This window comes from Clinocottus analis, unplaced genomic scaffold (genome assembly GCF_023055335.1).
Source record: "Clinocottus analis isolate CAN_PGR_092001 unplaced genomic scaffold, fCliAna1.0.p SCAF_77, whole genome shotgun sequence".
Classification (NCBI taxonomy): domain Eukaryota; kingdom Metazoa; phylum Chordata; class Actinopteri; order Perciformes; family Cottidae; genus Clinocottus; species Clinocottus analis.
Genome location: NW_027176237.1, coordinates 30,001 through 50,582, shown reverse-complemented (window position 1 = coordinate 50,582; position 20,582 = coordinate 30,001). Strand labels below are relative to the sequence as shown.

The window sequence follows — 20,582 nt, the reverse complement described above, 5'->3', positions numbered from 1 at the left end:
TTCTGGAGAAGTTCAATATGACAGGAAATAATAAACACACTGATCAATATCAGAGATTTATTAAATACTCTAGAAAAAAATGCTCCATAGATTTGAACAATACACAATGAAATAAATAAATACATTTAACAATGAAATCAATAATTATATAAAACATGATAAAATCAATAAATATATAAAACACAATGAAATCAATAAATATACAAAACACAATAAAAACCAATTAATAAATTAAAAAACTGAAATCAATAACTATATAAAACATGATGAAATCAATAATCATGATGACATCATCACATCAACATTTAGGTTAAATCAACAGATTGAATCAGAGACGAAGGTTTTATTGACGTTGTTAAAAGTCAACAAACAATCAGCTGATATAAACGTTTGTGTGGATGAAGAACGATGAAGACTGAACTCGTCATGCTCCATCACGTTTCCCAAAATGCCGTTCAACACCCCCCATGGTCAACACGTAAACATCCCCAAATAAAACAAACATTCAGCAGGCAGACCGGTGATGTCACCACGACATCACGGTGACGGAGGAATCTGATTGGACCGTCTCAGGTCCGGACCGGCTGATTGGACAGAAGCCTCAAAGCTCCGTCTTCCAACCGCCAATCAGCAGGCGGTGGCTCGCCTCTGTCTTCAGGAATTTCAGGAAGTCTCTGAGCTCCCGCCCGCCCTGAGAGAGAGAGAGAGAGAGAGAGAGAGAGAGAGAGAGAGAGAGAGAGAGAGAGAGAGAGAGAGAGAGAGAGAGAGAGAGAGAGAGAGAGAGAGAGAGAGAGAGAGAGAGAGAGAGAGAGAGAGAGAGAGAGAGAGAGAGAGAGAGAGAGAGAGAGAGAGAGAGAGAGAGAGAGAGAGAGAGAGAGAGAGAGAGAGAGAGACTAGTCATCCTACTAGCTATTGAAGAGCAATTTTGCCATTGTTCAAGTTTATTTCAGTTCCTCATCAGATCACCTTGCTTGACTTTGCCTAAAAAACTGCAAGTCCCAGAATGCACCAGCAGCAGAACAGTGCAGGCTGCTCAATACTTTAGGTTGGAACTCTTGGGAGGATTCAACCAAAGCAGCCACGACTGGAACAAGTCCTTTGTTGGATTACATCGTTTGAGCTTTATTACTGTTTTTAAATAGTTTTTGCTTTTTTGATTTTCAATCTGATGGACCGACAAGTCAACAAGTAACACACACGAAACATGGACCATTTCAACGCGCGCGTGTGTGTGTGTGTGTGTGTGTCCACCTCATATCTGATGGGCTCGTCCTTCTTCCCCACTGGAGCAAAATAAATGGTTGGAAACCTGCAGAGAGACCAGAATGTAGACCTGATCCCTGTAGAGACCAGAATGTAGACCTGATCCCTGTAGACCTGATCCCTGTAGAGACCAGGATGTAGACCTGGTCCTGTGTAAACCTGGTCTCACCCCTGGACGTCGTATCCTAGCGGGACGTCGTTGTCGGCGGCGTTCATCTTGGCGATGACGATGTTTGGATCAGAGGACAGCTGAGGAAAGGAGACAGGAGACAGGAGACACTCAGTTTCAGTGTGAACACATGAGCGCAGCAACACGTCATCATTTATGGATATTCATACATGTCATATGGCGTACCGTCTCAGCCAGCTCTCTGTAGACCGGCTCCAGCTTCTTGCAGTGGGAACAGGACTGAGAGTAGAACTGGATCAGCACGTCTTTCCCTCCGTCGTTCACCACCTCATCAAAGGACTCGGCCACAACCACCTGCGGCGCCACAGAGGTCAAAGGTCGAGGGTCAAAGAGTCAGAGTTAAAAATCTCTCTTCTCCCATTGGCTGGCGGCCTGACGGAGGCGGGCCGTGTCAGGGTGGAGGTCGCTCTCTCACCTTGACGGCGGCAGCGTTCCTCTCGGGCACCGGCTCAGACTTGATGTAGCGCTTGAGGCGACCTGCGAAGTAATCTTCTATGAACCTCTGCAGGGACCGGCCGTCCCGCCTGAAAGCAGACACACCGTCAGCATGCTGCGCCCTCATTGGCTCCCTCCTCATCATCACTGCAGCCTGGTGGGCCCGGTTACGTACGTGAACTCCTCCCTCATGGTGTACTTGTGGCCCAGTTGGGTCCGGATGGTGATGAAGGGCAGCTCGCCCCCGTCTGAGGTCCCGAGGCCGAACTCGTCCTCCAGCTCAGACAGGAAGTCTTTCTTATTGGCTACAGAGAATGTCAGGCTCCGCCCAGAAAACGTAGACACTATCTTCATCACCCTGTTCAGACACACGGTCCAGGGCTCAGGTACCACGCACTGTGTGTGTTACCTGTACATGTGTGTTACCTGTACATGTGTGTGTTACCTGTACATGTGTGTTACCTGTACATGTGTGTGTTACCTGTACATGTGTGTGTTACCTGTACATGTGTGTGTTACCTGTACATGTGTGTTACCTGTACATGTGTGTGTTACCAGTACATGTGTGTGTTACCTGTACATGTGTGTGTTACCTGTACATGTGTGTTACCTGTACATGTGTGTGTTACCTGTACATGTGTGTTACCTGTACATGTGTGTGTTACCAGTACATGTGTGTGTTACCTGTACATGTGTGTTACCTGTACATGTGTGTGTTACCTGTACATGTGTGTTACCTGTACATGTGTGTGTTACCTGTACATGTGTGTGTTACCTGTACATGTGTGTGTTACCTGTACATGTGTGTGTTACCTGTACATGTGTGTTACCTGTACATGTGTGTTACCTGTACATGTGTGTGTTACCAGTACATGTGTGTGTTACCAGTACATGTGTGTGTTACCTGTACATGTGTGTGTTACCTGTACATGTGTGTGTTACCTGTACATGTGTGTTACCTGTACATGTGTGTGTTACCTGTACATGTGTGTTACCTGTACATGTGTGTGTTACCTGTACATGTGTGTTACCTGTACGTGTGTGTGTTACCTGTACATGTGTGTGTTACCTGTACATGTGTGTTACCTGTACATGTGTGTTACCTGTACATGTGTGTGTTACCTGTACATGTGTGTGTTACCTGTACATGTGTGTTACCTGTACATGTGTGTTACCTGTACATGTGTGTGTTACCTGTACATGTGTGTGTTACCTGTACATGTGTGTTACCTGTACATGTGTGTTATCTGTACATGTGTGTTACCTGTACATGTGTGTGTTACCTGTACATGTGTGTTACCTGTACATGTGTGTGTTACCTGTACATGTGTGTTACCTGTACATGTGTGTTACCTGTACATGTGTGTGTTACCTGTACATGTGTGTTACCTGTACATGTGTGTTACCTGTACATGTGTGTTACCTGTACATGTGTGTTACCTGTACATGTGTGTGTTACCTGTACATGTGTGTTACCTGTACATGTGTGTTACCTGTACATGTGTGTGTTACCTGTACATGTGTGTTACCTGTACATGTGTGTTACCTGTACATGTGTGTGTTACCTGTACATGTGTGTGTTACCTGTACATGTGTGTTACCTGTACATGTGTGTTACCTGTACATGTGTGTGTTACCTGTACATGTGTGTGTTACCTGTACATGTGTGTTACCTGTACATGTGTGTTATCTGTACATGTGTGTTACCTGTACATGTGTGTGTTACCTGTACATGTGTGTTACCTGTACATGTGTGTGTTACCTGTACATGTGTGTTACCTGTACATGTGTGTTACCTGTACATGTGTGTGTTACCTGTACATGTGTGTTACCTGTACATGTGTGTTACCTGTACATGTGTGTTACCTGTACATGTGTGTTACCTGTACATGTGTGTGTTACCTGTACATGTGTGTTACCTGTACATGTGTGTTACCTGTACATGTGTGTGTTACCTGTACATGTGTGTTACCTGTACATGTGTGTTACCTGTACATGTGTGTTACCTGTACATGTGTGTTACCTGTACATGTGTGTTACCTGTACATGTGTGTTACCTGTACATGTGTGTGTTACCTGTACATGTGTGTTACCTGTTCCTCCAGTAGTTGGACCCTCGGATGTTGTGATGGTAGTCCAGGTCGTAGTACGCCGTCAGCAGGTCACGACCTCTCAGCCGATCTCTGTTCTCCACAGTCATGTGAGGACACAGACCAGATCTACAGACACACAGGGAGAGAGAGAGACAGGTAGAGAGAGACAGACAGGCAGAGAGACAGGCAGAGAGAGAGACAGACAGAGAGAGACAGAGACAGACAGGCAGGTAGAGAGAGACAGACAGAGAGAGACAGGCAGAGAGAGAGTGTGACGACGGGTCGTCACTGCAAGGCCTAGGCACCCACGTATAGTTCTGGGTGGGACCAAGTGGCGGAAAAAGGAAGGGGGGAAGTGACAAGGTTTTACTGTTGGGTTGGTTGACGTAAATGAGAAGGGTTTTAAGTTATGTTAGTTATGCCGGGTTTAAATGTTAGTAAAGTTAGTAGGGTTATTTTCGGGGTTATCACAATAACATAAATGTTTAGAGCACATATTTTTGGGTGGTGAGACGGCCCTATTGGAAGATGGTCTGGGCCAATTAGTCACAAAGGGGTGTTTAAAAGGAGCCTAATTTGTTTGTGAAGAGGATAATAAAAAAAAGAATGATGTTGCAACTCAACTCCAGTCTGTCCAGAGTGCGTTTATTTTGAATTTGCCACTCGGTCATCGCAACAGAGAGACAGACAGAGAGAGAGACAGAGACAGACAGGCAGGTAGAGAGAGACAGACAGGCAGAGAGAGAGAGACAGACAGAGAGAGAGACAGGTCTTCCTGCTCTGGCAGAGCGTGATGGAGGAAAGAGTCTCACATGTTGTCTCTGATGAAGCGCCTCAGAGAGCCGATGGTCAGGAAGTCTTTAAAGACCACGACGCTGTCCTCAAACTTATTGGACAGTCTGGGAGGTCTGAAGAGCAACACACTCCTGAAAGACACGAGGCACAACACAAGCTGTCATGTGACAGGAAGTCACATGACACAGTAACGAGTAACATGGTCCCATAGTAACAGATGAACCAGGCAGAGTATCAGAGTACTGTATCAGAGTAACATAGTATCAGAGTAAGGTATCAGAGTACTGTATCAGAGTAACATAGTATCAGAGTACTGTATCAGAGTAACATAGTATCAGAGTAAGGTATCAGAGTAACATAGTATCAGAGTAAGGTATCAGAGTAACATAGTATCAGAGTACTGTATCAGAGTAACATAGTATCAGAGTACTGTATCAGAGTAACATAGTATCAGAGTACTGTATCAGAGTACTCCTGGCTCCGTACTCACTCAGAGGTGACTCCGTACTTGCGGCCCGGCTGCAGCTCTGCGCTGTGAGCGAACCTGAACTGCTCCCTCAGCAGAGCGGCAGCTCTCAGGAACTCTGGCAGCCGAGAGCCGTCTGCACCTGAGAACACACCTGAGAGCCAGAGACCCTCAGCAGGTCAGAGACAGCACCGGCAGGACGCTGTGCTGTGCTGTGCTGTGCCGTGCTATGCTGTGCTATGCTGTGCCGTGCTATGCTATGCTATGCTGTGCTATGCTGTGCTATGCTATGCTGTGCTATGCTGTGCTGTGCTGTGCTGTGCTATTCTGTGCTGTGCTGTGCTATGCTATGCTATGCTATGCTGTGCTATGCTGTGCTATGCTGTGCTATGCTATGCTGTGCTATGCTGTGCTGTGCTGTGCTGTGCTATGCTGTGCTATGCTGTGCTATGCTATGCTGTGCTATGCTGTGCTGTGCTGTGCTGTGCTATTCTGTGCTGTGCTGTGCTATGCTATGCTATGCTATGCTGTGCTATGCTATGCTATGCTGTGCTGTGCTGTGCTATGCTGTGCTATGCTATGCTGTGCTGTGCTAAGGAAGGGAACATCATGTGACCAACTGACCAACCTACGACACTGGCATCATAGTGGCTGGTGAAGGTCTGGAGGTCTTCTTCAGTCTGCAGGAGAACCGAGTCCGGTCCGGTCTGCTTCTTCATGTAGTGATGGATCCCATCTGGACACACACACAACAAACCATTTCAAGAGATGTGTGTGTGTGTGTGTGTGTGTGTGTGTGTGTGTTGGTTTTACCTGCACTGCGAGGTCCGTCGTAAGGGGCCGAGTCTTTTCCGTTCCTGAAGATCTTCAGGGTCGGATAACCTGACACCCCGAAGCGCCCACAGGTCTCTGAGTGAGCTGTACAGTCCACCTGAGACAGGTGAGACAGGTGAGAGACAGGTGAGATAGAAGAGAGACAGGTGAGACAGGAGAGAGACACGTGAGATAGAAGAGAGACTGGTGAGACAGGAGAGATAGAAGAGAGACAGGAGAGAGACAGGTCAGACAGGTGAGACAGGAGAGAGACAGGTGAGACAGGAGAGAGAGACTGGTGAGACAGGAGAGAGACAGGTGAGACAGGTGAGATAGAAGAGAGACAGGTGGGACAGGAGAGAGAGACAGGTGGGACAGGAGAGAGACAGGTGAGACAGGAGAGAGAGACTGGTGAGACAGGAGAGAGACAGGTGAGACAGGTGAGATAGAAGAGAGACAGGTGGGACAGGAGAGAGAGACAGGTGGGACAGGAGAGAGACAGGTGAGACAGGAGAGAGAGACTGGTGGGACAGGAGAGAGAGACAGGTGGGACAGGAGAGAGACAGGTGAGACAGGAGAGAGAGACTGGTGAAGATGGCGGCGTTACCTTGGCGAGCTGCACGGTTCCCTTCAGTCTGGTTGCTGCTTTCTCAAACTCTGGAGCCAACTTTTTACAATGACCACACCTGAGAGGAAGGAAAGGAAAGAAGGAGATAGGGAAGGGATGATGAGGGAGGAAGGGAGGGAGAGGAGTGAAGGCAAGGGGAGAGGGAGGGAGGGAGGAAGGAGGGAAAGGAAGGAAAGGAGGGATAAGGTGAGGTAACACAGGAAGGAAAGGAAGCAAGTAAAGGAGACAGGAATGAAAGGGAACAAGGAAAGGAGGTTAGGACACGTCACAAGACAATAGCCGTTACCATGGTTATCCGCTGGAGGCCGTTACCATGGCGCGTAGAACTTCACCAGCATGGTCTCGTGCTCCGTTGCTAGGTAATCAAAGTCCGCGTCGCCGAGCTCGAGCACGTCTCTGCGCGAGGACACCGTGGCGGGAAAACCAGACCACAGCGCGAGCGTCGCGGCGAGAAGGAGGCGGGCCGCCATGTTGGAGAGAGACGGTGAGTGACGTCATGCGCCTTACCGGGGAGACGCAACTCGCGCTTCCGGTCACGGATTCCACAATAAGAGACGCGTGATGTTGACAAAGCAAACAGCAAACAACAAGCCAGGAGGGACAAACAACAAGACACCGCGTTCAATCTAAACACCGGAAGGACGCTCTCTGATTGGTCTCCAGCAGTTCGAGGTGACGTCACGCAGCCGTCTCATTGGTCCGGTCAGATGTCAGTCACAGAGCCCTCTGAAGGCTAATAAATCACGCGATTCTAGACATTAGCACATTCTTTCTGGACAACCTTTATGCTTTTTAATGCAAAATTACTAAATATATTAAATAGCAAATATTAACATCCTGTAAAATTAAACATTAAAACATTTTTTTAAAGTAAGCTGACAAGCCAACATTAGAAACCAGAATCAGCTTTATTGGCCATGTACATTTTCACACTCATGGAATTTGACGCTGGATTCTGTGCTTCGTACTTGTTTATATATACAAGAGCTAGATATAAAAGATAAATATAAAAGAAAGACCATAGAAATGAGAACAAATAAACATGTAAAGATGACTTGTTCTGTTAAACGGTTGAAATAAATCAATAAAAAAGTATCTATTTGTTTTTATTCAACAAGTACAGATGAAAGTTTCGTTTTCTTCTCATTGCTGGTGACAACTGGTTATGAATGAATTCCATCACATTGAAACATATAACAATGTTTTATTGAGGCATTCATTCACATTCAATATGAATTAATATGTAGAAACCTTGTCAGAACCAACGACACCACGTCCTTCATTATGTCCTCTACGGCCGCTAGGCATCATGGGATTGTTCAGGCCGTTCAACCCTGGTGCATCATGGGAAGACTAAACCAGAAATATTAGTGGTTTTAAATCTTTGTTGTTTTCTTCAACAAAAAAAGGTATTTAATCAAAATAAAACTTTAGAGAAAGTGAATTTTTAGTTTGAAAGTTCTCTTTCTGTCCTCAGTGACTCTACCCCCTGACTCACTGAGGCCACACCCTGTCCTCAGTGACTCCGCCTCCTGAGGCCACACCCTGTCCTCAGTGACTCTGCCTCCTGAGGCCACACCCTGTCCTCAGTGACTCCACCTCCTGAGGCCACACCCTGTCCTCAGTGACTCCGCCTCCTGAGGCCACACCCTGTCCTCACAGTGACTCCGCCCCTGCCTCAAGATAAATAATGGTGGATTATAGATAAAGGACGGGTCTTTTGGTCCAGACATCTGCACTATGTCAGTCCAAGGCTGCGTCATGTCTGCTGATTGGCCGGCCCTCTCAGGAACAGGAAGTGGACTTGTGGAACAGCTTCATCAGGTCTGAGAAACGAAGGCCCACCTGGAGGAACCAAGATTAAGTCAGCATGTGAAGGTCTACATGACACCTGGACGCTGAAGCCCCACCCCCTCTCACCTGGCGGGCCGTCTTGTTCCCCAGCTGGGCGGAGACCTGCCTGAAAGTCTTCCGATTGGCTCCTCTCTGCTGACAGGCCGTCAAGATGGCACGGTCCGCCTCGCTACACAGAGAGGTCAAAGGTCAGCGGGATGCACTCTTGTCTCTTCATCTGTTTCTGCCCGCTACACATTGTTAGCGATGCTAAGCTACAGATGCTAACCGTGATGGCATGATGTTATCCTTTTGATCAATAACTCGTCTGTATTAATTATGATGATTGGTTCTCACCGCGTCCACACTACCACTTTCTCTCCCGACGACGTCAACGAAATGTTTTTGGCGCCGACCGGTCGCTCCGACTCCGCCCCCTTTGACGCCCGGTGCTTGACTTTCTTCCTGCTGCGGCGGAGAGGAGGATTCTGGGACTTGAAGGCCGTCTCTGAGTCGTGAAGTTGCTGGAAGAAGTCCCAGAATTCCTTGTGCAGGTCGGAGTGGTGTCTAAGCAGAGACGAGATCTGAGGGCAGAGGGGCGGAGTTTAGAGTTGCGAGTTCATCCACACACACACACACACACACACACACACACACACACACACACACACACACACACACACACACACACACACACAAAGTCATCATCACTATCATCATTTACCTTCACCATGTCCTCAGGTGGGGGGGTTGGGCTTCCCTGCAGCACTGACACCACCTGCTGGAAGGGGGAGGAGCCTTCTCCCAGGCTCCGCTGCAGTCGCCTCAGAAACCGACGGCTGCGTTGGAACATCTGCTGCTCCGTCAGCTGAGGAACAGACCACAGAAGAAGAATGCTGTGACGTCACGGTGATGTCACAGTGATGTCACAGTAAGGTCACCCACCAGCCCACAACGTCGAGCCTGCTGGCGATTCAGGAAAGCGGCGAAGTCTCTGAGCAGCTGAGGCCACGGACGCAGAACACGGGTCAGACCTCGAAACAGATGATCCACCGAGGAAGAGGAGGAAGACGAGGAGCACCGGTCCAACTCCTGTAGCAGCTGCTCTGAGACACCCGGACACACCTGTGCCGCATCACACACCTGCACAGGAAATAGGAAGTTAACACACATACACACAGAAAACAGGACACACACAGTAAAATGTAGTTCACCCTGAGCAGATAATCTTCAGCAAACGCCTCTTCATCCTCAGTCGGCCTCTGATCGTCTTCATCTCCTTCATCCTCTGAGGCCTCCTACACACACACACACACACACACACACACACACAAAATGAGTTGGATGGACTTTCCTGTTTAAAGTATGAACCTACATGCTTCAGACCTGCAGCAGGAGGAAGGACTCGTCTAAAGACATCTCTCCATCGTCATCATCATCATCAGCTGTGCGTGGCGTTAACGTCACTTCCCGTTCCCTCTCTGGCTCCGCCTCCTCGGGGTTGATGCCGGCATCGCTTCCTGTTGAGCTCAGTGAAGATTCAGAGAGGACCAGGAAGACCTCGCTCTCCTCCTCTTCCTCATTTGTCCTGATGACATCATCTCCCTCCAGCACTGCCCCCTGGCCTTCAGGAGGAGTTTCAGCCTCTTCGGCGCTCCACCTCGCTTCCGCCCCGCCCATTTTTCCCGACTTCCTCCTCAGGCCGGCGAGGGTCCGATGGTGCAGTCTGATTCGCTCTCTAATCGTCATGGAGACGGCCGAGGCTATGACGATGTCAGCGGGGGCGTCGGTCCTGCTCAGGAGGAGGTGGAGCACTCGGGGAGGGGCGGAGCCTAACTGTCTGTCAGGGAAGGAGTTACAAGCAGCATGGGGGGAGGAGTCATGGAGGGAGTAGGAGTCAGGGAGAACATGGGGGGAGGAGTCATGGAGGAGGGAGGAGTCAGGGGGAACATGGGGGGAGGAGTCATGGAGGAGGGAGGGGTCAGGGGGAACATGGGGGGAGGAGTCATGGAGGAGGGAGGAGTCAGAGGGATCATGGGGGGAGGAGTCATGGAGGAGGGAGGGGTCACGGACGGCACAGGGGAAAGAGTCATGGAGGAGGGAGGAGTCAGAGGGAGCACAGGGGGAGGAGTCATGAAGGGGGGAGGAGTCAGAGGGAGCACAGAGGCGGGGCTGCTGCAGCACAAAGCCGATGCGTCTGAAGTCCAGGTGTTTGGGGAGGCGGGGCGGGTACCTGGTGCCTGGAGGGAAGCTGTAGGTGTCTGAGGGAGAGCGGAGGAGGGTCAGGTGACAAGGGGGCGGGGCCCTGGAGGCGGAGCCAGAGGGCCCGTTATAGTCCTGGATGCTGGTGTAAATGGCAGGAAGGCTCCTCTGTGAGGGGAGACTTCATTTATTTAGAAGTTCTGCCATGAAGCAGCACAAGTAACACAATCCAGACTCTTAATATGAAAGATTAACAGGAAGTGACGCACCAGCAACCACAGGGGCATCGCCGCCTCCTCTCGCTCCACCGGGGGGCGCCGCTCTGCCGGGGCCACCGGCCGGCAGGAGACCAGCATTGGCCTCAGCACCCGCTGATATCTGAAGGCCTGCAGCGGTCACATGAGGACATAGAGGTCACATGAGGACACAGAGATCAAGACCTGGAGAGACCAGCAGCTGTGAGCGCTACCTTGACGATGTTGTCGGGGGAACCGGGTCTGCAGCACTGCAGAATTCTCCGGCGGACCTGGACCAGAGTCTTCCTCAGCAGGAACTGAGACACCAGCTTTGTGGGGTCACATGACCCCTCCATGTTCCTGAGGCCAAGAACCAGGAGGCTGCACACACACACACACAAACACATACAGCTGTCACTCACTGTGTGTGTCTGTGTATATCTGTATGAGTATTTGTGTGTGTATGTATTCATGTATGTGTGTATTCATGTGTGTGTGTGTATTCATGTATGTGTGTGTGTATTCATGTATGTGTGTGTGTATTCATGTATGTGTGTGTGTGTGTGTATTCATGTCTGTGTGTGTGTGTGTATGTATTCATGTATGTGTGTGTGTGTGTGTGTGTGTATGTATTCATGTATGTGTGTGTGTGTGTATCTGTATGTGTGTATGTATCTGTATGTGTATGTGTGTGTGTGTGTGTATGTGTGTGTGTATCTGTACCAGTCCTCTGCTGCAGTGAAGGCAGCCGTCCTGCGGGGGCAGTACAGGTCTGGGTCTAGGCTGGCAGAGGGCAGTAGTTCTGGGTAGAGGAAGACCGGACGGGTGGCGAAGAGCCAGGAGAGTTCAGCCGGTAGGACGGGGAAGCACCGCACTACACACACACACACACACACACACACACACACACACACACACACACACACACACACACACACACACACACACGTTCATGGACCTGCCCAATGAGGACCTGCTCTACGGGGCCCGGCCCTACAGGGACCTGCTCCAGGTGAACTCACTGTGTCCTCTGGAGTCTGGGGGGTGGTTCTGCTGCTGGAAGCGGATGGGGGTCTGCCTCAGCTCCTCCAGCAGCTGCAGCGCCCCCTGGAGGTTGGAGGCTCTGAAGACGCTGCAGAAACCAGGACCTGAAGACATCAGCAACTCGCCTCTCTGGGCCAGCAGCTGCAGCTCCACCTGAGTGAGGTAATGATGAGAGGTATGTAGGGATGTGTGTGTGTGTGCTTATATATATATCTATATATATCTATATATATATATCTATATATATCTATATCTATATATATATATATATCTATATATATATATATCTATATATATATATATATATCTATATATATATATCTATATCTATATATATATCTATATCTATATATCTATATATCTATATATATATATATATATATATATATATATATATATATAGAGAGAGAGAGAGAGAGAGAGAGAGAGAGAGAGAGAGAGAGAGAGAGAGAGAGAGAGAGAGAGAGAGAGAGAGAGAGAGAGAGAGAGAGAGGTGTGTTACCAGGAACTGTCTGCTGGTCTCGGCTTCACTCTGCAGTTTAACCACAGGTGAACTCAACAGGTGGATCTGAGTCAGCAGCTGGACGTGCTGAGAGAAAAAGTAGTACACATTAATATGTACTTGTACACAAAGACAGTGTGTATTTGTACACAGTCAGTATATAAAGTACACATTAGTGTGTACTTGTACACAGTACCTGCTGCAGCTGCTGCTGTAGGCGGCTCCTCTGCTGGCGGCTCAGCTGCAATGTGTCCTCTGTGTGTGTGTGCGTGCTGGAAGGCGTGTGTGTGTGTGTGTGCAGGCCGAGCTGCCGCCTGCTCCTGAGGAACGCCATCTGCTGCTTCACCGTACGCAGCTTCACCGCACGCAGCTTTACGCCCGACTCCTCCTCCTCCTCGCCGCCCGGGCCCCTGTGAGGACGCAGAGGGTCAGTGTGTGTCTGTGTGTGTGCCTGTAGGAGTGTCTGTGTGTGTGTGTGTGTGTGTGTGGTACGTACGTGCTGAGCTGCTCCTGAGGTGTGTGTATCTGAACAGACTCCTCCTGTGGCTCCTCCTCTTCCTCGTGGCCTTCATCTTCTACTTCCTGTCCCGCGAGGTCTTCTTTCAGCTGAAGTGTGAGGAAGACTTTAGTTTGTAGTCACATGATCTTCATCTCCCTGCTGATTGGTTATCAACTCCTGTCCCAGAGCTCGACCGCTAGAACGAATAAAGCTCCACCTACTGGCCCGTAAGCTTTACCTACCGGTTCTAAAGCTCCACCTACCGGTTCTAAAGCTCCACCTACCGGTTCTAAAGCTCCACCTACTGGCCCGTAAGCTTTACCTACTGGCCCGTAAGCTTTACCTACTGGCCCGTAAGCTTTACCTACTGGCCCGTAAGCTTTACCTACTGGCCCGTAAGCTCCACCTACTGGTTCTAAAGCTCCACCTACTGGCCCGTAAACTCCACCTACCGGTTCTAAAGCTCCACCTACCGGTTCTAAAGCTCCACCTACCGGTTCTAAAGCTCCACCTACTGGTTCTAAAGCTCCACCTACCGGTTCTAAAGCTCCACCTACTGGTTCTAAAGCTCCACCTACTGGTTCTAAAGCTCTACTGGTCCTTACTCGGAGGAGACTCACCGTCTCAAACAGCTCCTCCATCAGCTCGTTCACCTCCTTCTCTGCAGGACAAACAGACGTCAGAGAAAATGAATCCAAGAACTTCTGTAACGATGAGACTCAAAGCCCTCACTTCAATTGTGTGCGTGTGTGTGTGTGTCTGTCACTGACTGGTGATGCGGACAGCCTTGTCGTCACGGTAATCCTCCACATCGGGTTCATCGGTGTCTGCCAAAAAGTTGTACTCTGGATCGTCTTCATCATCACACTCCTCTGGAGAGACACAGAGAGGTCAGTCAGTCTCTCACACACACACACACACACACACACACACACACACACACACACACACACACACACACACACACACACACACACACACACACACACCTTCATTTTCCATGTCTGACGTCATCAGGCCTCTCAGCCAATCGGTCCAGTCCCTGTCCTCGTGGGCGGAGCTAAACTTGTACATGTCAGGTGTGATGTCAGGAGCTCGGAGCTCCGCCTCCAGCTGTCCGAGTGGCACGTCGCGTAGCGGGCGCTTGGACCGAGTCCGGTACGCCATCAGACCCACGGCCTCCTCCGACTCAGGCAGAGGCTGACGGACCAGTAACCAGTACTTAATAACCAGTGACCAGTAATCAATAACCAATTCTACACATCAACAACATATTATTCTAAAGCTCTACGTACTGGTCCCTAACCAGTATGTCCAGTACCTGGTAGGGCTCTATGCACACAGCCAGCTCCTCCTCCACAGCATGCAGCTCCTCCAGGAAGGTGCAGTCGGGCACTGCTCTGGGGGGCGGGGCTTTGGGGGGAGGGGGCGGTCCCATTGAGGCAGACGCCGCCCTCAAATGTCTGGAGCGGCTCCGGGAGGCCTGAAGAGAGGCGGGGACACCGGTTATGGTTTCACCCATGGTGTGTTGTCACGTGACCAGAGTTCCACCAACCACAACAGAGAGGGGCGGGGCTTACCGAGGATACATGTTAGTTGGCAAGGACAGGTGTTAGTATGACATCACAGGAAGTAGAATTACCTGCCAGGGGCTGCAGCTGTCCTCATCCACTCGGTTCAGTCGACTCCCCCTGGGAGACGAAGCTGAGCTCTCCATGTCGCTCTCCTGGAACGTCTACACATGCATCCATAATCAATAACCAACCCTCTGCGTTAACCTGGACTGTAGCCAATCACAGCAGGGCCTCACATCTTCAGCCGTCTCGTCCTCGTCTTCCTCATCAGGATGGTACTCCTCATCAGAGGAGTCTTCCTCAGCCAGAGGGATGTCCACAAACTGAGGAGCCTGAAGACAGGAGAGCTGGAGGTGAGAACCTCCCCGCCAGGTGAGCTGGACCCAGCTAATAGCACTGAGCTAGCTAACGTTAGCCAGCTCATGGCACTGAGCTAACTAATGCTAGCCAGCTGATGGCACTGAGCTAACTAATGTTAGCCAGCTGATGGCACTGAGCTGACTAATGTTAGCCAGCTGATGGCACTGAGCTAACTAATGTTAGCCAGCTGATGGCACTGAGCTAACGGCACTGAGCTAACTAATGTTAGCCAGCTGATGGCACTGAGCTAACTAATGTTAGCCAGCTGATGGCACTGAGCTAACTAATGTTAGCCAGCTGATGGCACTGAGCTAACGGCACTGAGCTAACTAATGTTAGCCAGCTGATGGCACTGAGCTAACGGCACTGAGCTAACTAATGTTAGCCAGCTGATGGCACTGAGCTAACTAATGTTAGCCAGCTGATGGCACTGAGCTAACTAATGTTAGCCAGCTGATGGCACTGAGCTAACTAACGTTAGCCAGCTCATGGCACTGAGCTAACTAATGTTAGCCAGCTCATGGCACTGAGCTAACTAATGTTAGCCAGCTGATGGCACTGAGCTAGCTACCGTTAGCAGCTAACGGCAATGAGCTGGTGAATTTCGTCACAATAGTGGTATTATTTAATCGTAAAGTGTGCCGTTTATAAACGCTGAACTTTCTAAAGCTTTCTAAAGTTCTTGTTCGTTTCCATCAAACTGTTTTGAGCTTCACCTTGTTGACGTCAGTCTTCTTGATGGGAGAAATGTTCCAGGCTGGAATCACCTGAGAGACAAGACGGGCACAGACACAGTTAGACAGACAGACAGTTAGACACAGAGACAGACAGACAAACAGACAGACAGACAGACAGTTACACAGACAGACAGTTAGACAGAGAGACACAGAGACAGACAGAGAGACACAGAGACAGACAGACAGTTAGACAGACAGACAGTTAGACAGAGAGACACAGAGACAGACAGTTAGACACAGAGACGTGTCTCACCACTCCTTTCTCCACGACCTCTTTGAACTTGGATCGAGTCATTTTGGGCTCCTGGATAAAATAGAAACATAAACAGAGGATGATTATTTAAATGAGGCCAAACCGTGCACTCATTGAGTCCATCCTCTGCTCCTCCATCATTGAGTCCATCCTCTCCTCCATCACCGTCTGGCACGCTGCAGCCACTGCCAAGGACAAGGCCGGGCTGCAGCGCATCATCCGCTGTGCCGAGAGGTGATTGGCTGCAATCTGCCGTCCCTCCAGGACCTGTTTGCTTCCAGGACCTTGAAGCGGGCGGGAAGATTGAGGCCGACCCCTCTGACCCTGGACACCACCTGTTGGAGTCCCTTCCCTCTGGCAGGAGGCTGAGGTCCATCAGGACCAGGACCTCCAGCCACACTAACAGTTTCTACCCAGCAGCAGTCGGGCTCATCAACAGAACCAGGTCCACTGACTGACTCTGTCTCCCCCAGGACCTTCCCTTGTCCCCCTTGTCTCCCTTCTCTCCCCTGCACATCCCTTCACACATTCATAGTCACTCGCCACTTTACCCGTCACCTTAGCATTGCTAATTATTTACTGCATATTTACTGCACCTTACTTATTTACTTACATTGTACTTATTACTTGTTCATCCAAATTTTATTTTATACTTTCTCTTGTATAGTTAAATGTTCTCTGTTGCTGTTGTTGTTGTTGTTGTTGTTGTGATTCACCTTCCGCCAGGACAAATTCCTCATTTGTACCTACTCACGTGGCAATAAAAAAGTTTCTGATTCTGATTCTGACTCTAATTGGACGGCAGACTAAGGGACTCACAAAGGCAGGGACGGCCTCCGTCTCGTTGATGGCAGCTTTCATCATGGCCACCACATGTTCGTTGGTGATCACTTCCTGTAGGTTAAAGGTCAGATGTGTTCTCTGTTTAGTGACGCGTCTCAAACAAAGATCTTACCGCTTAAGATAATAAATGTATGATGCGCTCTGATTGGATAACCATCATAAAGCGCTCTGATTGGATGACTTACGTGGAGGATGTTTCGCACGTTTACGGTGGTCAGGTTGTGTTGTTTGGACTTTGTCTCCAGTGATTGGTCCAGCTGCCTGTCAATCTCCACCTCTGCCCCCGCCTCCTCCTCCTCCTCCTCCTCGTCCTCCTCCTCCTCCTCCTCCTCCTCCTCCTCCTCCTCACTCTCTGAGGCTCTGCCCCTCTCCTCTATCTCCACTGCCAACTTCTTCTTCCTCTTCCTCATCGCTCTCCTCCTTGCCGTCTTCACCTCCACCTGCCTGTCGTCTGAGAGAGAGAAAGACATTTACCTGATGGTTACAGACACTGTAGGATGTGTGTGTATACACACAAACGTATATGCATGTGTGTGTTTGTTACCCATGGTGATGATGAGGCTGGAGTCAGTTGTGTCTTCCTCCACCAGCAGGTACTCTTCCTCCTCCTCTTCCTCCTCCTGAGCTCCCCCCCCTGCAGGAGCTGGAGGCAGCAAAACATCATGGGAGCTGAGTCGAGGACGGCGTGGCGGTCTGAGGCTCCGGTCCGGAGGCGGGTTGGGGGTCTGGGGTCTGAGGCGTTTGCGGACAGCACTCATTGTGGAGAAACATGACCTCTGACCTGTGAAAAGATGGGGTCATGTCATTAACAGCACTCATCATCATCAGAACTGGAGGTCAGAGATCCCGTTGAAGAACGTTTGGCTGAAGAGGTCAAATATGAGCATTTAATAAACCCGACATGCAGATGGAGGTGAATTCCTGGAGGGAGATATTGGTGAACGTCGGTGTGCAGGTCGACTCTACGGCCGTTGCGCCACCTGCTGGTCTGCAGTATGGAAAACGCAGGGAACTATAAACCAAAGCGAGTCCGTCAATCCGACTGCGTGGCCAGCCGCAGTTGCAGAAGTATAATTCAGCATAAATCAGGCTTTAGCTTCTCAAAGGTAGCTTGTGTTAGCTCCTCACGGGTAGCTTGTGCTAAATACTAACTGCTAGCTTGTGTTAGCTCCTCACGGGTAGCTTGTGCTAAATACTAACTGCTAGCTTGTGTTAGCTCCTCACAGGTAGCTTGTGTTAGCTCCTCACGGGTAGCTTGTGCTAAATACTAACTGCTAGCTTGTGTCAGCTCCTCACAGATAGCTCGTGTTTGCCCCTCACAGGTAGCTTGTGTGCTCTTCACGGGTAGCTCGTTAGCTCGTAGTTACCGTGTTTTGATCAGTTTCTCCTACCTAACTAGCCGGCTACAGGACTACAGGAGCAGGTGACCCGGTCCAAGCGCTCGGTTTCCGGTCCAACGCGCTCTCACGGCCCGGTACCGGTCGCTGTAATTCGGTTAAAGTTCCGTCATGAGCAGCAAAAACACGCTCACCCGCCACAACAACGATCCGGCAGATCGTCATTACGTAACTCTGCGTCATTACGTAACTGTGACATTCGGCGTCGCGCGGCTCTTCTTCAGATGTAAACAAAGAGGCGCGTGGTGTTCAGGACTAAACAACCTTGAAGGGTTAAAGATGGCCATCAACCAATGAAGGGACATCTTTACATCGTGTCTCACCCTCCCACACTCTCAGCTGTTTGAATTAATGTAGTCATAACATCTAGACCATGACGTAATACAAAGTGTGAATGAAGAAATAAAGAGAGAACCCAGCAAAGAAAGAAATACATAAAGAATATTGTAGGAAAATTATTGACTTGTTTTATGAAACGTCATAAAAGTATAAAGTAAAAGTCTAGCTGACTCAGAACCAGAAGCTGCAGGAAACCTGCAGACCACCATTAACCACGCCCTCCAGCTAGGCCACGCCCACAGTGCACTAGCGTGTGTAGTACAGTAGTGGCAGTAAACAGGAAGTAATAGACACAAACAAACTGATGTTTTTATGTTTTTACTTCTGATAAAATGTAACAAAACTTGATAAACAGACGAGGAGACAACAGGAAGGAGCCGCTCAAAACAGCAGGAAGTCCTGATCCTCCACAATAAGAGTCCTGATCCTCCACAATAAGAGTCCTGATCCTCCACAATAAGAGTCCAAAGCCCCCCACCTCCAAAAAAAAAGGAGAAAATACAAAAAAGCGGGGACAGAAGTTCCCACAAACAACCTGACTCTTCTTCATTGTGTTTCATCATCATCATCATCATCATCATCATCATTATTATTAAAAGCAGTTTGTTGGTTCCCAGAGTTTCTGGTTTCCTCCTCCAAGTGCATCATGGGAGAACCGCCACACCTTTGACCCGCCGGTCTCCGTGGAAACAGCCTCAGTGTCCGGGCCCCGCTCCCCTCACGGCGGGTAGTGCGTGTGGTCAAGAGGGGGGGCCTCTCCCAGCATCGCCGATTGGTCAAGCATCTGTCAGTCGCTGTCCGAGCCGACGGCCGACGAGCCCTTCCTCTTCCTCTTCGGCGCTTTTGGCTTGGAGTCTTCCTCCTCCTGAAATACAGAGCGGAGCGTCAGAACCCGGACCGGCTGCTGAAAACGCTCTCTTCTTCGTTGGTGTGTGTGTGTGTGGGTGTGTGTATACGTACCGAGGCACTGCTGGAGGCGCTCTCTTCTTCGTTGGTGGGCGGGGCCGCTCCTTTGCGGGAGCGCGGCGAGGAGGCGGGAGCTTTACGGCGAGACTTGGGGGGTTTGGACTGTGAGTCCTCGTACTCCTCCGCCAGAGCAAACAGGTCACTGAACCTGCAGGAAGTGATGTCATCACACCTGAGTGTGTGTGTGTGAGAGAAAGAGAGTCTGTGTGTGTGTGTGTGTGTGTGTGTGTGTGTGTGTGTGTGTGTGTGTGTGTGTGTGTGTGTGTGTACCTCATCTTGTGAGCTTCATCACAGCTGGCCTGAACATGCTGCAGCGCCTGAAGAATCGGAGTCTGAGTGAAGACTGAGAACACACACAATCAATCAGTGTGTGTGTGTGTGTGTGTGTGTGTGTGTGTGTGTGTGTGTGTGTGTGTGTGTGTATGTGTGTGTGTGTGTGTGTGTGTGTGTGTGCGCTCACAGTGGTTCTTGCTGTTGCTCAGACTCAGTCTCAGGTTGTCCATATGTTCCAGGATCTGTTCCAGGGTCAGCTGAGCCAGTTTACTGCTGGAGGACCGCAGACTGAGGACAGAGAGCAGATCACCGAGACCAGGACTAGATCACCGAGACCAGGACTAGACCACAGAGACCAGGACTAGACCACAGAGACCAGGACTAGACCACAGAGACCAGGACTAGACCACAGAGACCAGGACTAGACCACAGAGACCAGGACTAGCTTGTCCAGTTCCAGTGTCCGCCCGCCCGCCCGCCCGCCTGTCTGCCTGTCTGCCTGTCTGTCTGCCCGCCTGTCTGTCTGCCTGTCTGCCTGTCTGCCCGCCTGCCTGTCTGCCCGTCTGTCTGCCTGCCTGCCTGTCTGCCTGCCTGTCTGTCTGTCTGTCTGCCTGCCTGCCTGCCTGTCTGTCTGTCTGTCTGTCTGTCTGTCTGTCTGTCTGCCTGTCTGTCTGTCTGTCTGTCTGTCTGCCCGCCTGTCTGCCCGCCTGCCTGCCTGCCTGCCCGCCTGTCTGCCCGTCTGTCTGTCTGCCTGCCCGCCTGCCTGCCTGCCTGCCTGCCTGCCTGCCTGCCTGCCTGCCTGCCTGCCCGCCCGTCTGTCTGTCTGCCTGCCTGCCTGCCT

At 50.1% G+C, this 20,582-nt stretch overlaps 3 protein-coding genes and 1 long non-coding RNA gene across 6 annotated transcripts in view; all 4 read right to left on the bottom strand.

The window, feature by feature from the left end:
• Positions 1–87: 87 nt before the first annotated feature.
• pdia8 (protein disulfide isomerase family A, member 8) lies at positions 88–7,312 on the bottom strand. The gene is made up of 13 exons (XM_068567111.1): positions 6,996–7,312; positions 6,663–6,741; positions 6,056–6,173; positions 5,871–5,978; positions 5,267–5,396; positions 4,794–4,907; positions 3,982–4,107; positions 2,064–2,246; positions 1,869–1,977; positions 1,619–1,747; positions 1,433–1,512; positions 1,252–1,309; positions 88–691 (listed from the first exon to the last, which is right to left on the bottom strand). The coding sequence occupies exons 1-13, from the start codon at positions 7,151–7,153 to the stop codon at positions 602–604; spliced, it is 1,482 nt and encodes a 493-aa protein (XP_068423212.1). The 5' UTR covers positions 7,154–7,312; the 3' UTR covers positions 88–601.
• Positions 7,313–7,773: 461 nt separating this feature from the next.
• On the bottom strand, positions 7,774–17,041 carry gon4la (gon-4 like a). Of its 2 annotated transcripts, XM_068567099.1 has the most exons (25): positions 16,952–17,041; positions 16,743–16,817; positions 15,924–15,974; positions 15,650–15,700; positions 14,810–14,905; positions 14,642–14,734; positions 14,321–14,482; positions 13,989–14,199; positions 13,770–13,871; positions 13,620–13,660; positions 12,997–13,106; positions 12,697–12,910; positions 12,501–12,587; positions 11,977–12,151; positions 11,678–11,828; positions 11,188–11,335; positions 10,988–11,104; positions 10,750–10,886; positions 9,903–10,356; positions 9,731–9,814; positions 9,462–9,659; positions 9,241–9,384; positions 8,874–9,100; positions 8,604–8,706; positions 7,774–8,528 (listed from the first exon to the last, which is right to left on the bottom strand). In XM_068567099.1, the coding sequence occupies exons 2-25, from the start codon at positions 16,785–16,787 to the stop codon at positions 8,469–8,471; spliced, it is 3,261 nt and encodes a 1,086-aa protein (XP_068423200.1). In that variant the 5' UTR covers positions 16,788–16,817; positions 16,952–17,041; the 3' UTR covers positions 7,774–8,468. The 2 variants fall into 2 exon arrangements, with proteins under 2 accessions (XP_068423200.1, XP_068423199.1); XM_068567098.1 differs by having other exon boundaries at positions 9,903–10,886.
• Positions 17,042–17,113: 72 nt separating this feature from the next.
• On the bottom strand, positions 17,114–18,345 carry LOC137779419 (uncharacterized). Its single transcript, XR_011077054.1, has 3 exons — positions 18,158–18,345; positions 17,311–17,547; positions 17,114–17,217 (listed from the first exon to the last, which is right to left on the bottom strand). It is a non-coding gene; the product is annotated as an uncharacterized lncRNA (long non-coding RNA).
• Positions 18,346–18,804: 459 nt separating this feature from the next.
• The window catches only part of ints3 (integrator complex subunit 3), a 13,151-nt gene continuing 11,373 nt past the window's right edge, over positions 18,805–20,582 (bottom strand). For both annotated transcript variants that reach the window (XM_068567100.1, XM_068567101.1), the window contains exons 26-29: positions 19,929–20,029; positions 19,739–19,811; positions 19,463–19,616; positions 18,805–19,367 (exon numbers count right to left, since the gene is read on the bottom strand). In XM_068567100.1, coding sequence (XP_068423201.1) covers positions 19,290–19,367; positions 19,463–19,616; positions 19,739–19,811; positions 19,929–20,029 — 406 coding nt within the window. In that variant the 3' untranslated portion in view covers positions 18,805–19,289. The remainder of the gene's footprint in view (positions 19,368–19,462; positions 19,617–19,738; positions 19,812–19,928; positions 20,030–20,582) is intronic.